Source organism: Pecten maximus, chromosome 10 (genome assembly GCF_902652985.1).
Source record: "Pecten maximus chromosome 10, xPecMax1.1, whole genome shotgun sequence".
Lineage (NCBI taxonomy): Eukaryota > Metazoa > Mollusca > Bivalvia > Pectinida > Pectinidae > Pecten > Pecten maximus.
Genome location: NC_047024.1, coordinates 14,646,430 through 14,667,233, shown reverse-complemented (window position 1 = coordinate 14,667,233; position 20,804 = coordinate 14,646,430). Strand labels below are relative to the sequence as shown.

At 34.9% G+C, this 20,804-nt stretch overlaps 2 protein-coding genes across 7 annotated transcripts; one reads left to right on the top strand and one right to left on the bottom strand.

The window, feature by feature from the left end:
* Positions 1–13: 13 nt before the first annotated feature.
* Positions 14–8,501, top strand: LOC117336783 (uncharacterized protein DDB_G0284459-like). 3 transcript variants are annotated; one of them, XM_033897425.1, is made up of 8 exons: positions 14–184; positions 3,581–3,880; positions 4,340–4,432; positions 4,936–5,006; positions 5,333–5,421; positions 5,941–6,041; positions 6,487–7,292; positions 8,101–8,501. In XM_033897425.1, the coding sequence occupies exons 3-8, from the start codon at positions 4,382–4,384 to the stop codon at positions 8,144–8,146; spliced, it is 1,164 nt and encodes a 387-aa protein (XP_033753316.1). In that variant the 5' UTR covers positions 14–184; positions 3,581–3,880; positions 4,340–4,381; the 3' UTR covers positions 8,147–8,501. The 3 variants fall into 3 exon arrangements, with proteins under 3 accessions (XP_033753316.1, XP_033753315.1, XP_033753317.1); XM_033897426.1 differs by lacking the exon at positions 3,581–3,880 and having other exon boundaries at positions 15–184; positions 6,487–7,132; positions 7,166–7,292; XM_033897424.1 differs by lacking the exon at positions 3,581–3,880.
* On the bottom strand, positions 8,321–20,741 carry LOC117336782. Of its 4 annotated transcripts, none has more exons than XM_033897420.1 (15): positions 20,623–20,741; positions 19,373–19,486; positions 18,642–18,877; positions 18,451–18,510; positions 18,109–18,174; positions 17,738–17,789; positions 17,054–17,165; positions 14,336–14,545; positions 13,930–13,978; positions 12,934–13,006; positions 12,590–12,638; positions 12,102–12,224; positions 11,038–11,584; positions 9,931–10,056; positions 8,321–9,487 (listed from the first exon to the last, which is right to left on the bottom strand). In XM_033897420.1, the coding sequence occupies exons 2-15, from the start codon at positions 19,461–19,463 to the stop codon at positions 9,278–9,280; spliced, it is 2,004 nt and encodes a 667-aa protein (XP_033753311.1). In that variant the 5' UTR covers positions 19,464–19,486; positions 20,623–20,741; the 3' UTR covers positions 8,321–9,277. The 4 variants fall into 4 exon arrangements, with proteins under 4 accessions (XP_033753311.1, XP_033753312.1, XP_033753314.1 ...); XM_033897421.1 differs by having other exon boundaries at positions 20,639–20,735; XM_033897422.1 differs by having other exon boundaries at positions 9,268–9,487; positions 9,946–10,056.
* Positions 20,742–20,804: the final 63 nt, after the last annotated feature.

The following is a 20,804-nucleotide window of genomic DNA, read 5'->3' as shown; positions in this document are numbered from 1 at the left end:
GATCAGGATCTCTCGAGCGTTTGAGTCGATCTTTTTCAAGCGCTTGTAAGTCGGTTTTGTTAATAACTTAACTGACAATCTCTGTAGTCGTATTGTTTTATGTTCAAATTTGAGTCAGATTCCGGAAAGTTGTGACATCAAATTATCATGATAACCAGTTGGTGTTCCAATGATTGGATATGAGGTAGGACATAATGGGAATTATACATTCTTACTGACCTTAGATCTTATTTTCGTTTTACTATGATATAATATAGACCCCCTTATGAGGTGGATTTCACGCTATGTATCGGGTATTCCGTATGTAAAAGCATGTCCGGTTTGTAAAATGAAAATCCTCACTACCCTATTGAAATTCTGACGGGGAAATTTTAATATCTACCAACCGGGCGCGGACCTGTATAATAACTCGACAAAAAAAATATGTTGGTCAACCCAGAGACCTATAGTATATAGGTCTCTGGTCAACCTTTCATTCAGTAACGTTATCATAACTTAAGAGTATTTTTCTTCTTAAATAACATCATTAATTTTAAAACCTAAATGTAACTGATCATGCTATATTAAAATGTGATGTGTCATGGTTACTATTTCTTGATTTTGCCACAAAGGACTTCGCTGATTTAGATAATTTCACACTTTAACAGTTTGTAATTTCAGCAAACATGTACGGATGTTTTTTTTAGACATACGAGACTTAACCTATACAGTATGGTACAGTTAAGTTGCTTTATCAAAATTTCATCCCCCTGGGTTTCACATTCCCCTGGGGAGGGGCTAAACAGTATTATAGTTAATAAAGGAACATATTTTTAACATCCTTGGTAGAAGGGGAAGATAGTTTGTATAAATTTTTACTCTGAACCCCCAGGGGCCTGAGGGGCGGGGCCAAATAGGGGAAATAGGGTTAATCCTTTAAATCGCTACTAGTCATAAAGTTATGAATGAATTTGAACAAAATTTGGTCAGGAACATTCTTGGCAGAAGGGGAACATAGTTTGTATAAATTTTTACTTTGAACCCCAGGGGCCTGAGGGGCACGGCCAAATAGGGGAAATAGGGTTAATCCTTTAAATCGCTACTAGTCATAAAGTTATTAATGAATTTGAACCAAATTTGGTCAGGAACATCCTTGGGGGAAGAGGAACAGAGTGTTTAAATCTTTATTCTCAACCCCCAGGGGCCTGAGGGGCGGGGCCAAATAGGGGAAATAGGGTTACTCCTTTAAATCGCTACTAGTCCTAAAGTATTGAATAGCTTTTCACCAAATTTAGTCAGGAACATCCTTGAGGGAAGGGGGAACAGAGTTTATATGAATTTTTACTCTGTACCCCTAGGGGCCTAAGGGGCGGGGCCAAGTAGGGGAAATAGAGATTAGTCTTTTAATTGCTACTAGTCATAAAGTTTTTAATGGATTTTAACCAAATATGGTCAGGAATATTCATTGGAGAAGGGGAACCGAGTTGGTATAAATTTTTACTCTGAATCCCCAGGGGACTGAGGAGTGGCCATGGGGTCCGATAGGGAAAATAGGGGTTAATCCTTTAAATCGCTATTAATTATTAAGTTACGAATGGATTTTAACTAAATTTGGTCAGGAACATCCAGAGGGGGGAAAGAGTTTGTATAAATATTGATGAGGGGCCTGAGGGGGGGGGGGGGGGGGGGGGGGGGGGGGCCAAATAGGGGAAATAGAGATTCGTTTTTTAATTGCTATTTGCCATAAAGTTTTAAATGGATTTTAACCAAATTTGGTCAAGAGCATCCTTGGGAGAAGGGGAACCGAGTTTGGATAAATTTTTACTTTGTACCCTCAGGGGCCTGAGGGTCGGGGCCAAATAGGGAAAAAGGGGTTTATCCTTTAAATCGCTATTATTCATAAAGTTATGAATGGATTTGAACCAAATTTGGTCTGGAATATCCTTAGGGGAAGGGGGAAAGAGAGTTTATATAAATATTGACTCTGACCCCCAAAGGGCCTGAAGGGAGGGGCCAAATAAGGGAAATAGAGATTTGAGTTTTAAATGGATTTGAACCCAATTTGATCAGAAACATCCGTGGTGATGGGGGAACAGATTTTGCATAAATGGTTACTGTGACCCTCAATCCCATAACTATGTATAGTATCGCTGGGCATTAAGGGATAAACACAATTCTGATGTAAAAATAGGCCAAAGGATTTTCCCCTCCCTAAGGGACTTAGTTTCTTTAAACACCATTATGTTGTAAAAATAATCCATATGGTCTTTCAGAGAGTACATTTTTGTATATGTATTAACAAATTGAACATGAACATTATTTTGACATTTGGTCATAACATGGTTTGATTCATTCTCATTGGAAACTGGTTAGAGTTTGGTCAGGGTTAAGTTTTCTTAATGCCATCTTATTTCAGAAAACAAGGCCTTGTTATAGGGCCCAAAGTAGGTCAAAAATAAAAATCACAAATTGAGTATTTTTTTTCGTATGAAAGAACATTATCTGCTGAAACAGAACTCGCAAGTTTTATAACTATCAGATGAAAAAATGACAGAAATATGACACTTTGATAAAAAACAAAGTGTTTTTCAACTTTGAAAAAAATCAAAGTTTCCCCCGCCATAATTTAAAAATCCCCTAATATTGCACATGAAAGGTCACTGCTCCTTTACCTATACACGTGAAGGCATGATATTTGGCACATTGACAGCATGTAAGGTTGACAAAAAATGTTATGCTTATTGTTGACATTGAGCTTCGTTCAGGGTCAAAGGGGTCAAATGATGAAAAGAATACAAAAAATTCGAGATTCTTTCAGAATGGGTTATTTGGGTCACTTTTTAAAGGACCAGCTTTTATGAAGGTTTCAAGGTCAATTCATAAAAAATGACGCAGATATGGCACTCGCTGATTTCCGGCCACAATTCAAAATCATCCAAAAATTGCAATTCAAATGTTTTGTTTTCATTACTGCGACACATTTACACTTGATAATTAGCACATCCACAGCATGATTGCTGACTTCAATAGTTATGCAAATAAGTTGACCTTGACCACTAAAGTTCAAGGTCACAGTTATCAAATGACTTGTCAAAGAATGGAAGGGAAGAGAAAAAAAAAGAGAGACAGGTAAAGCATATGTGTCAGATCGATAACATATCTGAAATCATTTCCTGGATGTGAATCCCACGTTTTTGGTCAAATTGGCTGGAATTCTCAAAAATCTTCTCTTCAAGACCAATATTTGGGAGATTATCAAATACTCTTCATGGATGGAAAGATTTTAAAATGATTTATCAAAATTGTAAATTTCATGGCCCCTAGTTTTCATGTTTTCTCCCTAGAGAGGTGCTGCTGAGCTTTGCAATAGTTTATGTAGGAAAATCACTTTTTAATGGAAATGATTCAAAATTGGTTAGAATTATGAGGAGGGGTGAAACTATACTAGTATTTACAAAGGAACTGTTAAGAAAAACATTGTAAATATATAGAAGATAGTGACATGTTTAAGACTCAGGTGGCTGTTAAGGCCCATGGGTCTCTTGTTTCATTTCCTGTAGTAAACTTGACAATTTCTAATCGCATTTTGTCTTCCTTTCAGTATAAACATGATGTATACAAGACTTTCACCTAGTTTTGTATGGTGACTGGTCAAAAGATTACTGATGGTCTACTGAAATTTGTACCTGTGTTACATTCAAGACTTCACATCATGAAAATCTTATTATTGGGATTTCTCCCCCCTAAAAGTGATATTGAGACAGGACAATGAGTTGTATATGGTCCACAGAGGTGCCTTGCTGAAATTTGGACACCTTTCAAAATGATTGCCATTTTTGAAAATCTGATTTTTGATTCCCCTGATTGGAAGTTACAGAGATACTTAGACAATTAGACCGAAGTGAGTAGGGCATTGTCCATACTTAGTCCTTTAACATGGACCCTTGTATAATTCATGGTGACAGTAATATCCTTCTGTAGTAGTAGACATTAAAGCTTCCAATAAATTTACAGTGTTACTTACTCACTTCAGAAACAACTCTTATTTTAGCCTAAAATATCTATTAGTTTTATTTGACATATTCTATCAGGAAACATTTTTGAGAAGCATGTATTTAGCAAAGGACCATGTGGTACACATTGAGCTACCAATATGTATTAGATTTGGGTCAGTACCATAATCAGTCTTCTGTAATGTCAAGATCCATGTTATTAAAGATATCGTTCAGTTATTGTTTGAAATCTCTTTTTTGTAAATTATTATGAACTTATATTTTGAAATGACTAGTCTGCATGATAATTCAGACTCAGTTAAACCAGTTTTATAAAAGTTGAAAATATCCTATTTTTAGTATTGCAGACAAACTGATATTTGATGTTAAGTTACAACGCCTGAGACACCATGTCTTTCAAGAGGGAAGGGAATGATACGAACCAGTTAGGAATTCTAAGAGTAAGTATAGGAGATAAAACTCTGGGCACAAGTAGCAAGTTTACATACAGAAATACGACTAGGCAAGCAGCTATGTTAGGCTTACATCTGTTATAGACAATCTAGAGTAAATAAAGACCAAATAAAAGAAAGTAAAAACAATGTTTTATTAGTCGTGTAATGAATGAGACTAGTCTAGATATTACTTTTTCTTCATTATTAGGTAATTCATTCAAAAAACGTTACCTGCAACAGGTACAATTAGCTTACGAATTAGCTGTATCTTTTTGAGGACCAGTTATACATTATCTTTGTATATACATGTATACAGAAATATACAATGTCATTTCTTATTTTTTTCATTTGAATGCATGTTGAAAACACCTATTTATTTGTACATCTGTATTTTTATGAAAAATTGAAAAGACCAATTTAAGTGCCGTGTAAATGTCTAATAATATGGAGGTTTTCAAATGTACACAATTTAGAAGGGAGATAACTCACAGACATGTTTGTGTTGATAGAAAAGAAGAGTTCGTGAATTACTAGGTATAGCAGTACCTGAGGATGAAGCCTTACTGATGAGCAATGGCAGGTATGCCATACTTTTATTTATTTTATTTATCTATTTTAATCAAACTTCAAGTTCATAAATATTGGTCAAGTATGAGAATACCTCAAACCCTTTTCATGGTAGCAATGACAAGGTCACTATAACATCATAACTTTCAACTTTTAAATAGATTTTGGTACAATTTATATATTAGTCAGGTTTTAAATTACCTCTAGCAAGTTGGCCTCAGGGCTTATTGCAGGATATATAAGCAGGTATACTTGGCATGCAAGAGGATTTGTATCACTTGCAATGCTTTGTTGTCATTTATGATGAATAAGGAGCGTGTTTATGTAATTGTTTTCTAGATTTGCCTGCTTGGTTTGTGGGCACAGACCAGTGTTTGATACAGTGGATATGCTGATAGTACACAGACAGGGAAAGAAGCACTTGGCAAGTAAGAATTTGTTATCATGTGGTCATTCATTATACTATTCTGTACCAAAAATTTTGTCTCTGAACCAAGTTAACTATCTTCAATGAAATAAGAGTGTTGAAAAAAGTGAACAGACAGTAAGTATTACTCATGATACTTAGGATATCTGGACTGATTTGACAGGTGGAGTGAAGGGTATGATTCCTAAAAAAGAAAAAGAAAAAGAAAAAAAAAGAGAAAAAATTGTGGGGGAAAAAAAGAGAGTTGAAGCAGGATAGACAACAGTAATAGTCATCCAAAGGGTTTGAAAAACAAATACTTTTGTATGCCTAGAGAAGAAAGTTGATAATTTTTTATCATTGATGGAAAAGATAATTTGTCTTATGTGATCTTTATTCTTGTGAACTAATTGTCTATTACACTTTTAAACTTGAAATTATTATACTTTGTTAACAACAATTGCCTGACAAGTTGTATCATCTTTAATTAATCACAAAATAACCTTCCTTTATACAATAATGTGGATATATGAATGTTTAGATGCCGAATATGAAGCTGGGAAGAAAGACGAGTTGAAGAAACTGATAGAGAAACGTAAACATGACCAGTATGTGAAGAATGGCTCTACAGTCATACATCAGGTATAAAGCAGTGACATGTCTGTAGACTGGCAGATAAAGCTGATAGTCTGATCCTCTACAGTGACCACAAATATAGGACGACATGTACCGCTTAGTGAGGACGACATGTACCACTTAGTGAGGACGACATGTACTGCTTAGTGATATGTTGGCAGGGTACTGCACTATCAAATTCTCATGTAGATGTAACAGCATAGTGGCTACTTTATTTACTCAATTTAATTCTCAATGAATACTCACTGAATGTTACAGATGATATACAAGACTAAAGCCACTTGATATCAAATGTAATATGTGTATACACACTTATATCATGGGATAAAATTTGAGATGTTTGAACAAAGAATTCTAGATAGGGACAGATTCTTAAAACATTTTTTATAATGTCTGAAATATGTCAAAAGTTTGAAAGTGCATTAAAAATATCTATTATTACATTTTAAAGGCTCAGACAAGCTGTAAAGGATTAGGGATCGGTGCTCCTTATGACCCCAGGGCTAAGAAACCACGACCTCATGAAAGGAAACAAAAACTGGATTTCACCGGCTCAGTTTCACAGGAACCTGCTTCGACAAATTTATCTGCATTACCCGGAAATAGATGTTCTCTGTCTAATCAACAAAGAAAAAATTCAAATGTTGAAATTGATCCAAGAAAAAGAGCATATTGTCCAAAAGATGATGACTACAAAACAGATAAAAAAACTTTGTCTAATCAGTCATTCAGGGATCTGCTGTTACAACAGGCAGACAATGGTCCAGTAAAACATTCAAAGCAACTTAAAAGGATATTTATGCAGGAAAAGTCAACAGAAGAAACAAATATTGGAAAATACCAACCCTATGTCAGTAATAAAAGTAAAAGAAAATTTGGTAATCATTCTGAGCTTTCTAATAATTCAACTACTGTATTACCTTCACAAAGCACATGTCCTCATGAAAATTTCAAAGACAGCAAGTTTCGATCTGATGAACAATTTTCTAAAACATTTAATGGACACAGTGAAATCTCAGGACATCCAGGTTTTAGGGGAGGTGAAATTAAAAATACATGTACATCTTTAAAACAGTCAGAAATTCTGGCTCTGGCAGGAAATCCTCCTCCACCTCCTCCAAGTAACAAAGGAAATCCTCCTCCACCTCCTCCAAGTAACAAACTGACATCAAATGAGAAGCAGTCTATTCAACCAGAAACGGCATCAGTGTCCGAGGAAAGGAAGAGGAAAGCTGAGCTATATCTGCAATGTAGAGGGTAAGCAAACCCCCCCCCCCCCCCCCCCCCATAGTTACTGAATATAAACCCTGGGCAACAGGTGCATACAGGTTATAGGTGGTGTGTTGCATACTAAAATAGGATTGCTGTGACCTCAATTGGAACTCTTATCCTAATTCAGTGAAATGCAGGTTTCTGGAGTCCTTACATACGTTTCATATGTTAATGTTAGACTTTGTATGTAAACAGAACTCCGTGATCAAGATTTATGTGACACTAAAATAGGGTCACTGTAATTTTCCTACCCTTAATCTTTACCTGAAGTGTTGGAAATCAGTGATATGCAGGTTTTTGGAGTATATCTTTATGTTTTGTGTGGACATCAGACTTGTATGTAGGTATATATGTAAATTTGTAGTCAAGTGTAACATTTTAATTTTGGGTCACTGTGGCCTCTACTTGCACTGTGTGGTGTTTTAACTATTGGTGCTGAAATTGTGCATGAACCACACACTTCAGGGAATGATTGCTTAGAAATTTGGTCTTGACATCTCATCCTGAAGTTCAATAATTTCTAGTGAATATATCGGATGCTAACCTAAAGTTCAATAGTTTCTAGTGAATATATCAGATGTTAACCTAATATGGCTGGATACATCATGATACATGAGGACATTTTTTATTTTCAGGTAATGCATGACATTATAGACCTATGTATTGCACATACAATTTATAACAGTGTGGTACACGTATATAGAAATGTGGGGATGGGCATGTCAATGAAGCCCTCTCTTCTCTCTAAAGTCTAAACCTGGCACCTAATGCAGAATCATCTTTGATGTTTTAGTGCTGGCTGGAAGAAAGACCTCACAGGGGAAATGGATTCGAGATGAGGATGCAGAATTTGATTCAGATGAGGAACCACCTGATTTACCATAAGTGAAATGGAATTAGGAGGGATGTTAATATGAAATGGACTGGTTTTTGATTAACACAAGTTTTTTCTCCGCAGTTCCTGTAATTACAGAACAGTTGAATATTTTTTTTCATATAATTATTGCTGTTAATGGTTCTGTGTAATTAATTATTAATAGATCAAGAAAAGGTTTGTCTTGTTCAGACAAAACATTTTTTTTAAACATTTTGTACAGATCTGCAATCCTATTGCATTATGATGACCAATAAGACAGAAGGAAATTTTGTCATCATAATTTAGAAACATTATGAATTAAAACAAATAGACCAGAAGTTTGGTCTATAGTTTTGTTTATTTAACTACAGCATCAATTAAAACATGTTGACAATATATTTAATATTATGTACAATTTATTTACATATTTGTTTAAAATATTTGACTTCATTTAGTTAACTGAAATGTCAAAAAAAAAAAAGATTGGAAATAAACTCAGAAGAACAGAAAAAACTTTTAGACATACAAGGAGTTGTAATGATGAAACAAAAGCATGTATAATTTACTTAAATAACATACCATAATTAATTAAATGAAATAAATTCACAAACTGGAAATTTCTTGTAATTGATTTCGCAAAATGACGCAATGACATTTTTATTAATAAGCTACCAAAATTAACCAAAGGGGAAAGTCCAGGAAGCTCGAGGGAATCCCTCAATCCCTTGTCAAGGTATCCATGACAGTAGTAGTCGGGAGGAGCACCCCTTTGAAAAACTCACAGTATCTGTTCAATTCAGGAGATTTCCCTCTGAAGAGTTGATGAATGTTACACCCAATTCAATCGTTTGGTATTTGGACTGTTTCCTTCACAATATATACCTTCAGATCTTCACAATATCTACATTTTGGTGGAATTTCCTGACTTCATTTGTCAGGATTTTGTTCGCAATATACCTACAGTTAAATGGAATTTTATCAATCCATTCATTGAGTATTTCCTTCACAAAACTTGGTACCAGTACAGTCTAGAGAAATTCCCTTGATATATCTGTTGTATATATTGGAATTTGGTATTTATTGACAGAACCTGGTCAGTAGATGCAGATTTCCTTCAATAGAGAAGACGAGGGTATAGTTTTTCTGGAGGGCTAGGTGTGTCAAATGTTGGCTTCTTCGGAAGTGGGGGTGGAATAGGAAGCCACAAAGGAGAACCGTCAGAATCTGGAGTTGCTGACTTCAACATATTGACTGCTGCAACTGGGGACTTGGATTTGGGCCGAGTGTCATCCAGCATATCAATAAAATCCATGGGTTCCTTTGTCTGAAAAAAACAATGTACATTAGAAAAGAACGTCCGAGATATGATACACTGTTAATGTACATATTTTAGATTTCATCTTATTTTAACACTTTTCGCATTGAAAGCCTTCTGCTAAATTAGAATTGCACTTATTGCAGGTTCTGTATACTTTCTAAAACAAGGACTGTGGCAACTCATCATTGGGCTAATCTGCATATTTAGATTATCAAATATGCTCCAAAATTTTAGTGTGCCAAAAGATATACGTTTTACAGTATATTTTTGGTATCAATAATAAGTAAAAACATGCCAAGCTTTGAGTAGCTCTAGTGCTACCACCAGGTTTGTCAGCCTCAAGTGAACTGATAGGAAACTGCTTCAGTTTCTTTTCCAGCACTTTTCAGGATATACATGTACAGTAAAGTATCATTATAGTATACATTAATATCTGAATACTTATCTGCCTTTAATTTGTGTACCTGATGAGTGGAATGTCTGTCATGGGGCATCATATAATCCACACTATCACTATAGTATGTGCTGTTCTGTAATAGGCATTCTGGGTAGTGCCGCAACTCTGCAACAACTGCCTGTGGATATAATGACCAACATATACATCATAAATCATATAAATTTGAGAATATTAAAAGTGCTTAATTTATGTACAATCAGAAGATGCTGATATTGGTAAATGTTTCAACACGGTATTGTAAAAAAGCTTAACTCCTTGATAGGTGTTGGTGGATGATGTGTGAAAGGAGTGATTACACTATGGTAACCTTAAGAAAAGTTATGCAGCATATGAAATGGAATTTGTTAAACAGAGCTTGGATACCGGTATGATCTATTTATAGTATTAAAGCAGAGACATGATATTTGAATTTGAAAAAAAAACAACAATTTAGCTCTCTCAATTAGTGGGAAGAAAAATAATTCTGAAAGTAATCGCAGAATCCAAGAAAAGGTAGAAATTTGGGGAGGAAAATCTGAAACTGTCCCCCCTGAAAAGAAATATGAAGACCTTTTTTTTCATCACAGATGATAAATACTTACTCTACACTGGCATCTGTAAGTTCCGATGCATTTTGCAGACAATATTTTGAATTTCAGTAAAAATGATTATGATATTGTGTATGGTAATTCTTTTTTTTTTTCTGATAACTTATCATTTTGCTTTTATTGATGACCTACAAATCCTTAAGATGCAACATTTCTACAATATTATGTTGTTTCTTTTTTAATTTAGAAACATTCAATTCACAGCATATTTTCACTGGATAACCAAAGTTTTTGAAGGGATAATTCATAGTGTAATATTATGGTACATCTTTTAAAAAAAACCCCAACTTTTATGCATTTTTTTAATATCTTGGAATACCTTGACCCTCCCTGAAACTTCATCAGGTTGAGTTATTGTCATAAAAAATTGTTATTGTTGCTAACAAATTAGTAATCTTTAAGAAATTGTATAGTTAAAATTTATGATACACATATAATATTTCAACAAGTGAAAATGGCATGTATAGTTTTTTTATAGATGACTGTATATGTTTATGTGCATTGGAGGTTACCTTGTTTTCTTCGCCTACTTGGTTAAAGTGTAAGGACCTCCTGTCAGTATGACTGTAGGAAGATGCCTGGGAACTGTGAAGACTGTGTCTGGAGGACTGGGAATCATGCTGGCTGGACTCTCGTTCTCTGGTGGAACACTCATCGGTATCCATGGAAATACCATGATGGATATCTGGATGAAGTTGCAGATGGTCCCTCTGTTTTGTTCTAAACACTGTCATCGGTTGCGATCTACTTTGTAGAAACTCCTGTTCACCATGTCTGGACTGTGGGATCGTTATCAATTTCTTGGCTCTCTCTGAGTCATTGTGGCGTAAAATATTTCTTGCATCTGGATTAAAGTTTTGAATTTTGTCTTTGTTAGGTAAAGGTGAGTATCGATGTTCAGACACGGTAATAGCAAGGTCATTACACTTCAACAAAACTTGAGCATCGGTGACAATGTTTGAAGTGATGGATGTGTTGTTTCTCTGTGGTTTTGGAATATCAAGAAATTCTGAGTCAACACAAGTGATCTTCTCGGATTGTCCAACCATATTTGGGTAGCCTACAAGTATTGCAGAATAATAAAATACTATCATTAGTTGCAATTCCATATTAGTATAATGGTCATGTGTAATGGAAAATATCTGCTGTTTTGCATTCTAAATTGTTCAAAGGAAGAATTGTTGATCTAGAACTACCTGTATGATAAAACACATAATTTTTGAAATGTTAGGTTCCCCATTGCCCAAGAGCAACATGAAACTACATCGATCTAGACATGTAAGTTTACATATATCTGTGATACTCAATTGATATATTGTTGCATGGCATTGATAAAGAAAATATTGCTTCCATGCATAATGCATTTGTAATTGAACTTCTTCAAATCTCTATTATTCAAAAACTAGTCTGATAAAATCAGAGATTTATAAATGTTTTCTTTTTTTTTCTTTTCTGTACAAAGACTACCGGTAATGATACAGAATGTCTCAAGTAAATGATCAACTATAATTTTTACTTTATACAATGACAGCTTAATACAATACTGATGCATGTATTACATAGAATAGCTAGCTACCTTTTACTATCTGTATGGCCATTCTCAGGTGGAAATCTTTCTAGTAGGGACCTCTTCACTGATCCTGTACATGCACTGCCAAGTTTTAACAAGTTTGGGGTTGGAGTTGCTGATCTCGGAGCACTGAAATAACATTGTATATAATTAGATAACAAAAGTGTTTCCTACACCACAGAACAAGAAAAGTCGATGTATTATGCTTCCAATACCCAAGTCATTACAACTTGAAGCATTTCTATGTTCAATCATATGATGCACCAGACCCAGAAGTGGTTAACATCACCTGGCTTTGCAATTGTAATTCAATAAATATTCAAAGACCTTCAGCAAGTCTTAAATTTCATCCTTGATAAAGAATCTAGACACTATCTCTATATGTTTCATAATTTTAAACACTTTCTGAGATACGCCCTGGAAACTATCTTATTTGGAAGAAGTTAAACTATACCGATCCTCTTTTTAATGGTAAGGGATAAACAAGTACTTACTTTTGTCTCATTAGTTTCTGTAATTCCTCTCGTGTTTCTTCTAAAATGCCTAGAAAATAGAAAAAAACTTGATTAATAAACATGCATGGATTTGGTCATTTTATCCTTTAATATAACTGTTAACCTTATGTTGGAAAATTTGACCTTATGGCTATTATACCCTTTAAAATGTTACTTCAAACAAGACCCCATATGCATGACCTGAGGGACACTTTCACATGATTAATGTACTATTAAAACTCTAAATTGTGTAAAACCTCTAATATATTATGCTCTTTAGTGGATCTTTAATATCTGACATGTTCACGTTTTTCAATTTACTTAAAACATTAATGAAATCTTACTTTGTCCTGGAAACACAAGTCTTGGTTTGACAGTAAACATTAGCTGCTGTGCAATTTCCTCATATGGTGGACTCTTTAAGGAAAAGAATAATTCACAATTCAATAAAACAAAGTAGTCAGCATTACAACAAAATTGTGGACATTAGTGTCTTCATCTTCAAAAAAAAAACAATAATTAAACTGAAAGATATTTAGAAGATAAGACAATTCATTGAAATGCAATCTTCCACAGGGATGCCAATTATTTGTGTAGGAAACAAATTCTATACACTATACAGTACACATAATGTTTGATAAACCAACCATATTCAAAAATCGCATTTGGTGTTATTACAGGTATTGTGAATGAATTCAGGAATATCACTTATCTGAATAGGTCATATCAGAAGTCAATGCAAGTGAACCCATGCCCCAAGGAGGAAGTTCCATGACAAGTAGGACAGGAAATGCAGCCCAGAAGAACTTTTTTGATGTAGATCAAAGGTCAAAATGTAGGTCTGGTTTGGTTTTCTATTGATTATAATGTCCTATCAACAGCTAAGGTCATTTAAGGATAGCCTCCTCTGTATTTGATTAATGCATGTGTGTCGTGTATGTGTTTATGTTTTGGAAGGCTGTGATATATTTGTTTTGTCTCCATGTGATAGCCCGAATTTGATGTTAACTTTATAGTGCTACCTTACTGAAGCAGTACTTCTAAAGACATCAGCAGGACGTTACACACAACCTTACCTAGGTCAACCCATACTCTAGATAGACTAATATATCATACAGGGTACTGTTGACAATGTAATTTGTATCCTCAATCAGGGGCCTTTTAGTTCTTTACACTGTTAAATTGTTCTCATTGATTTTAATTTATAAGCCAAGGTAATTTATTTTTAATATGCACTATAATGTATAAATGATTTATAAACAAGATTTCACATTTATTACAAACTGTAAAAAGTTTGATTCAGGAAGTTCATACAATGATGTATGTAGTATTGTCTTTACCTCTGGCATTTTCTCTTCTGTGCCACAACTACCTGTGCTCTTACACGACCTGGAGGGAAATACCAATCAATCAATACCAATCAATGGACATATACAAGTTATATGATGCATTGAAGAATAAGTTTGCAGTAGATTTAGTTGTGGTTATCAGAGGTATATCAAAATTACCACATCATTTTCATATACATTCCATTCAGGAGATAACATGTATCTGGATATGATTACAATTTCTACAGTGAAATGTTAGAATGTAAACCTAACCAATAGGGAAAATAAAACATTTGTATGTGAATCCCAATATGCCTATATAGAGTGGTCTTCAACATTAGTTGCGTCTGTTTTAGGAATTAATTGTTTATTAATTTTGCCTGTTAAAACATAGATGAATATGAAAATTTGCCCTTACCCTGCTGAGTTGACTTGCTTGTTGCTTGGTTCTGACACTGGAGTGATGGACATTTTAGAACTGAGTCTGCTATGATCTCCTGAGCTCAGAACACTTGACCTGGTATGAGTCTGCTCAGAACTATGTCTGATTAAATGTGTCAGTTTAGCACTAGCACCTGATAGAATATCTTCATTTGTTGTCAGATTGAAATTCTTGATATTAACAGAACTGAAAAGAAAAAAAAACAAAAAACAATTACAACACACTAGTATTTATTCTGTGTTTTGACATGGTGAGTTGACTTTCAGTAATTATGTAGTTAAAATTTGTCAGTTATATAATGCACTTTACTACATTTAAGCCTGATGTTAGAATATTTTAAGTTAAAATTTACAATGAATCTAAACTAGAACAAGAGGCCCAGAGGGCCTGTATCGCTCACCTGGATTTCATGAGATATGAAACAAGAATGATTAAGTATATTTGTCACTGGTATTGCTATGTCAATATATCATAGGCATTTTATATTGGTACGTAAGGATTTGATGTCAAAAAATGCATTAATCCATGAAATAAAATTAACTTTTGGCACAACCCCATAGGGATGCTACCACACAAATGTGAGTGATATCCGTTGCTTGGTTTCAGAGAAGAAGTCACTAATACAGACCTGCCAACCTTTCAAATTCAAAAATAGTAATTTGGCCCATTTTTGAGCAAAAAAAGAGTAACTCTTAACAATTCTTGCCAAATCTATTGCATCAAAAAGAGTAATTTGCTACTATTTCGAGAGAAAAAAGAGTAACGACCACCACAAAATAGTAAAGATTACTATAAAATAGTAGTAGTTGGCAGGTCTGCTAATATCAATATAGCCCAATTGACCACATTTGGCCCCGCCCCTAAGGCCCCCGGGAGGTCAGCTCCATCATTTGTACAATTTCAAATTCCTACCCCAAGGTGATGCTACCAGGCAAATATGAGCGATATCCATCGCTTGGTTTCAGAGAAGAAGTCATTTATATTAAGAGAGCCAAATTTACCCCTTTTGGCCCCGCCCCTCAGACCCCTTGGGGGTCAGCCCCACCATTTGTACAGTTTTGAATCCCCACTCCATAGGGATGCTACCAGGCAAATATGAGCGATATCCATCGCTTGGTTTCAGAGAAGAAGTCATTTGTATTAAGAGAGCCAAATTGACCCCTTTTGGCCCCGCCCCTCAGACCCCTTGGGGGTCAGCCCCACCATTTGTACAGTTTTGAATCTCCACTCCATAGGGATGCTACCAGGTAAATATGAGTGATATCCATTGCTTAGTTTCAGAGCAGAAGTCGTTTATATCAATTCTGTAAAACGGACCCCTTTTGGCCCCGCCCCTCAGACCCCAGGAGGTCAGCCCCATCATTTGTACAATTTCAAATTCCTACCCCAAGGTGATGCTACCAGTAAAATATGAGAGATATCCATTGTTTGGTTCCAGAGAAGAAGTCAATTATATGAATATAGCCCGATAGACCACATTTGGCCCCGCCCCTCAGGACCTTGGGGGGTCAGTTCCATCATTTGTACAATTTTAAATCCCAACCCCATAGTGATGCTACCAGGCAAATATGAGTGACAGTCATTGCTTGGTTTCAGAGAAGAAGTCGTTTATATCAATATAGCCAAATTGACCACATTCGGCCCCACCCCTCAGGCCCCTGGGGGGTCAGCCCCATCATTTGTACAATTTTGAATCCCCACCCCATAACGATGCTACCAGGCAAATATGAGCGATAGTCATTGCTTGGTTTCAGAGAAGAAGTCGTTTATATCAATATAGCCAGATTGACCACATTTGGCCCCGCCCCTCAGGCCCCTGGGGGGTCAGCCCCATCATTTGTACAATTTTGAATCCCCACCCCATAGTGATGCTACCAGGCAAATATGAGTGATAGCCATTGCTTGGTTTCAGAGAAGAAGTCGTTTATATCAATAGCGCAAAAATGACCCCTTTTGGCCCCGCCCCAGAGGCCCCCAGGGGGTCAGCCCCATCATTTGTACAATTCTGAGTCCCCTACCCATAGGGATGCTTCTGACCAAATTTGGTCAAATTCTGATGTGTGGTTATGAAGAAGAAGTCAATTGTTGACGGACGGACGGACGACGGACGACAGACGGACGGACGGACGACGGACGACGGACGCAACGGTATGGCATAAGCTCACCTTGGTCCTTCGGACCAGGTGAGCTAACAATTCATGTGTAAGTATGAATCTAAACTAGAACAATTCATGTGTAAGTACACTCGTAGTCGTGCTCCTAAAAAGAGGGAAAATGACATATAAACAATAAAAAGATCTTAAATTAGCATTCTGACAGTGAAAGTCATAATGCAACTGAAAATGATTTTAAAAATAAGAGCATGCTGAATTACCTGTAGATTGTGCTGTTTTCGAAAAAAATAATAATCAGGGATTAAGCTGTGAACTTCATTAACAATAAGGTAAAAGATACCCAAAAATGGGGAAAAAAATACAGCTTTTGAGTCTGGAAACTCACTATTATTTACTATGTATTGTAGTCATCATTGTTTTAAGATTTCAATAAGAAAGAGTATGATGCTCTGACTGATCAATAACCCTATACTACCTTTTAGTAAAGGTAGAATATATAGCATTCCTTTATAGGTTCATTATTTACCTGCTTACTGCCTTATTCTTCACTTAGGTACTAAGTCACAAATTATCACAATACCTGGGTGGTTCAACGTCTTTAGTAACAGGTAGTCCATTATCATCGCTGTGGTTTACTATGTTCTTAAGGTCATCTTCCGTTTTCTTTTTCACAGAGTCGGAAACATGAATATCTGAAATAGGGTTGAACCAGCATCTTTGAGAATAACTGACAAAGTATTTAAGTCATATCTTTTAGATAACCTTTCTTCAATGGCTATGCAATTTCTCAAATGAAAGGAAATCATGTTTAAATTTTCTTACAGTTGGCCTTGACCTGAGTATTAATCCATAATTGTATTATAATGTATAAAATGAAACTTTCGTTGTTTTCATATTGGTTATAGAACCACAAATATATATACGATGAATATTGGTGTATGTATTTTTGTTATAATTGTTATTGTTGCGTGCACTGACCACGAAAGTTTGCACCCACGGAATAATTTGAAAGCTCCAAACCAAGAAATATACAGTATTTTACATTTTAGGAATGAGTTTCTGCAAAAAATAATTTTGAAATATTAAACACAATCAGCTTTTTGTTAACTGTTAAACATATCCTCAAATTTCAATGAAAGTGAGGAATATCATAACAAGTATCAATATAAACTATAAAATGCTGATAGAATGATAGTTTTTAAAAGCTGTATACATTTTGTACATGTAATTATCAGAAACTTTCTTAATGAAATGAAGTGTTTACCTCTGGATATGGTTTCAGACTTCCTTCCCTTGTTAAATAAACCAACTTTATTCTGTATAATAGAAAAAGTGTTTCACAAACATTCTTTATGACACTAAAATCTTCCCTTGCAGTATTGCGACATTCCAGGATCCAAACATATATTAATAGAAATGTTTGTTTGTGCAATTAAAGCAGAATATTATACATAAAATGATAACATTTGATAGTCAAGGGAAAAAAGTACACTGTTATTCAAGTAAAGTCCAGCAATTGTCTTTCCTGTTCACATAGATAACTTCTTACATTTTGAAATAAAAATTTAAAAAAATCTTATTTTGCATTTTACTTTCAATATATGTCCGACATATTATGCCTGACTGAAAACTTACTGTTAATCTGTTCACAGTTATAAGGCTAATTTTGTCCTGTCCCTTTTCAGCAGATTCATGTAAGGCCTGTGCAAAATAAACATTTACATTGCATGTACATGCATTCAGACAACTGTTCTTACTAAACATATGATTGATCCATAAAGCCTTTATCATATAATCATGAACATAAAAACTATTTTGTAACTGCATTATTTACGTGTTTTGGAGAAATATGTTTTCATATTTTATTTTTTATTGTATCCTTATGTTAAATATACAGTACATATATTTTGACAACTTATCAGATACTTTATTTTAGAACTGGTTATAATCGGAGCAGTATTACTGTAAATCTCTTACATCCCGAACATCATGAACAGCCCTTAGATGCCTTGTTGCAGCAGATTTCTCATTCTGTGTCTGGATAAAATAGAAATGTGATTTAACTATCAATGTAATTTTGCACAGATGATATCTTTGGTTTTAAATCTTAAAAGTGACAATCTTTAAATTATTGTACACCAAAGAAAGCCAGTATATAAATATCTTACTTTAGAAGTGACCTTTGACCTCTTATGTCCTCTTTTGCACCTCCTCTTCCTCCTGGTTCGAGTTTGTCCTTGACTTGCCTTTCTAAGACTGTCATCACTGTCACTCATGCTGGAGGAGGAGCTATCATTCTGGGTACGACTAGTGATTGACAAGTGTTCAGGTGGGGACACGTCAGTGTCTTTGCCTACCAGTAAGGCCCCTCCACCATTAGGGTTTGAAAGCCTTGCTCGAAAAACTGGAATTAAATGTGACATTGTGAATAAACTTGGCATTATCTTTTTAATCTTGAATGATGTTTCATAAAAGTAGAGACGTATATACAAGTCTCTGATAAAAGTACAATGTACATGTAGCAATTTATAAAGCAATTGAATCTGAGTAAAGATAACATTTGTGAAATAGATGGATATATTTTACAACTGTTTCACAATTCATACTTTATGTTTAATCAATACTAAAACAAAGATTTAGTAATCATATCTACTTTCATTTAAATCATAGCAAACATCCAAACATGAACCTTCTAATGTACCTGGAATGGTTTGAAGAATAAACCGTGAAAATAACAATTACTATTTCCACTTTTACATACATGCCACATGTACTTGCATAGTTATAATCATAATCTAAGTGGTTATGTGCAAAACTGGCTGCTGATGTAAAATCTCATACATTTACATGACTTCAGCTCTAATCTTAACAGACACATGTACAAAGTTAAAAAAGGAACCTTTCAAAATGGAGTTTCTTATTTTCTCACGCTGCTTCTCTGCTTCAAGTTCTGAGTTTGTTGGCTTTGATCTTTTGTGTTTTCTTCCCATGAAATACAAATAGCTGTGATGTACTGGAAAAAAAGAGCAACTTCTTGAGTCCTTAGCATGTTGCACATCAATTCAAAATATTATTGATTAATAGCATACATTTCGTGATCATGATCAAATCTGATTAAAGGTGATCTTGCAGTAGTTTATGATATAGCTGGCTAGCTCATCTTCTTGTTTTCTTTCTAGTATGGAGATTGTTCTAGCTTTAAAACCTTAAATAATTCCTGGTTGGGTGGTATACATACATACTATCTGTAAAGTTCTGATGGACATACATTCAACTTGGTTGGGGGCTTAGCTTAGATTGTGCAAGTCACCCTGTCCATAAATTATAATTTCTGTCTTATTTGAATGTTTAAAAAAAATGAACTCAATCATTGAGTAATTTTAATTGCTTTCTTCAGATATCACACACATAAAGAATGTATATAGGTATATTTCATATATTCTAAAAGGGTAAGGAACCATGGAGTAAGCAATGGAAGTAAAATAGCAGATCTATGTTGTTATTGTGAAAATATTTTATCTGAATCAACCCCCCTCCCCATTAGTACAGGACTTCTTTGTGTTATGTGTTATCTGCTAGCTGATTATAACTGACACTAGGGACACGTTTTCCCATTCCTTTTAATGGGCACAACACATCCAAACTATTACAGGCACCAGCTTGCCATTCAGATATATGTATTGTTCCACATTTTACTGAAGAATTATATTTGGGATCTGAACAATACAGCTGACATTTTGACCGATTTCCGTCGCAAGGTCACTGAAAATTAAAACAAAGCTAATGTAGCGTTCTTCTTTTGAATTAAATCAAAATTAATCTTGTTATATCCTAGCCCGAGTTTCCTCTGGCCCTGACACCATGTCTGGTATGGTGTCAGGGCCAGAGGAAACTCGGGCTAATTAATAGTTATATCTTAAAACGTACTTTGACCATAAAGCCCAAGGCTTAGATATAGTATCTTCTACATTGAAAGTTATTTTAACAATGTAAGAAGTAAACACCTCCAGAACATTTGACATGCTATGTATGTTGCACTCGCCACAAAAACGTCAGATATTTTTTTCTTCAAACAATGATTTGTGTAATCTCCACATACGTCACAACACCACATGCGAATAAGCTCTTATGAATAGATGTTAACTATATCTTTAAACTAACTGACATTTCTTATATGCTTAACTGACTGCTAACGTCTCCGAGACTACATTTCCACTTCGAATCCTGTCTGAAATGAATCATATCTCCCCGCTTATGGCCATTTAAAGTGCGAAAATATGGCTAAGTGAGTATTTACGTAAAGATATTTAGTTGGATGGTATTGTATTTGA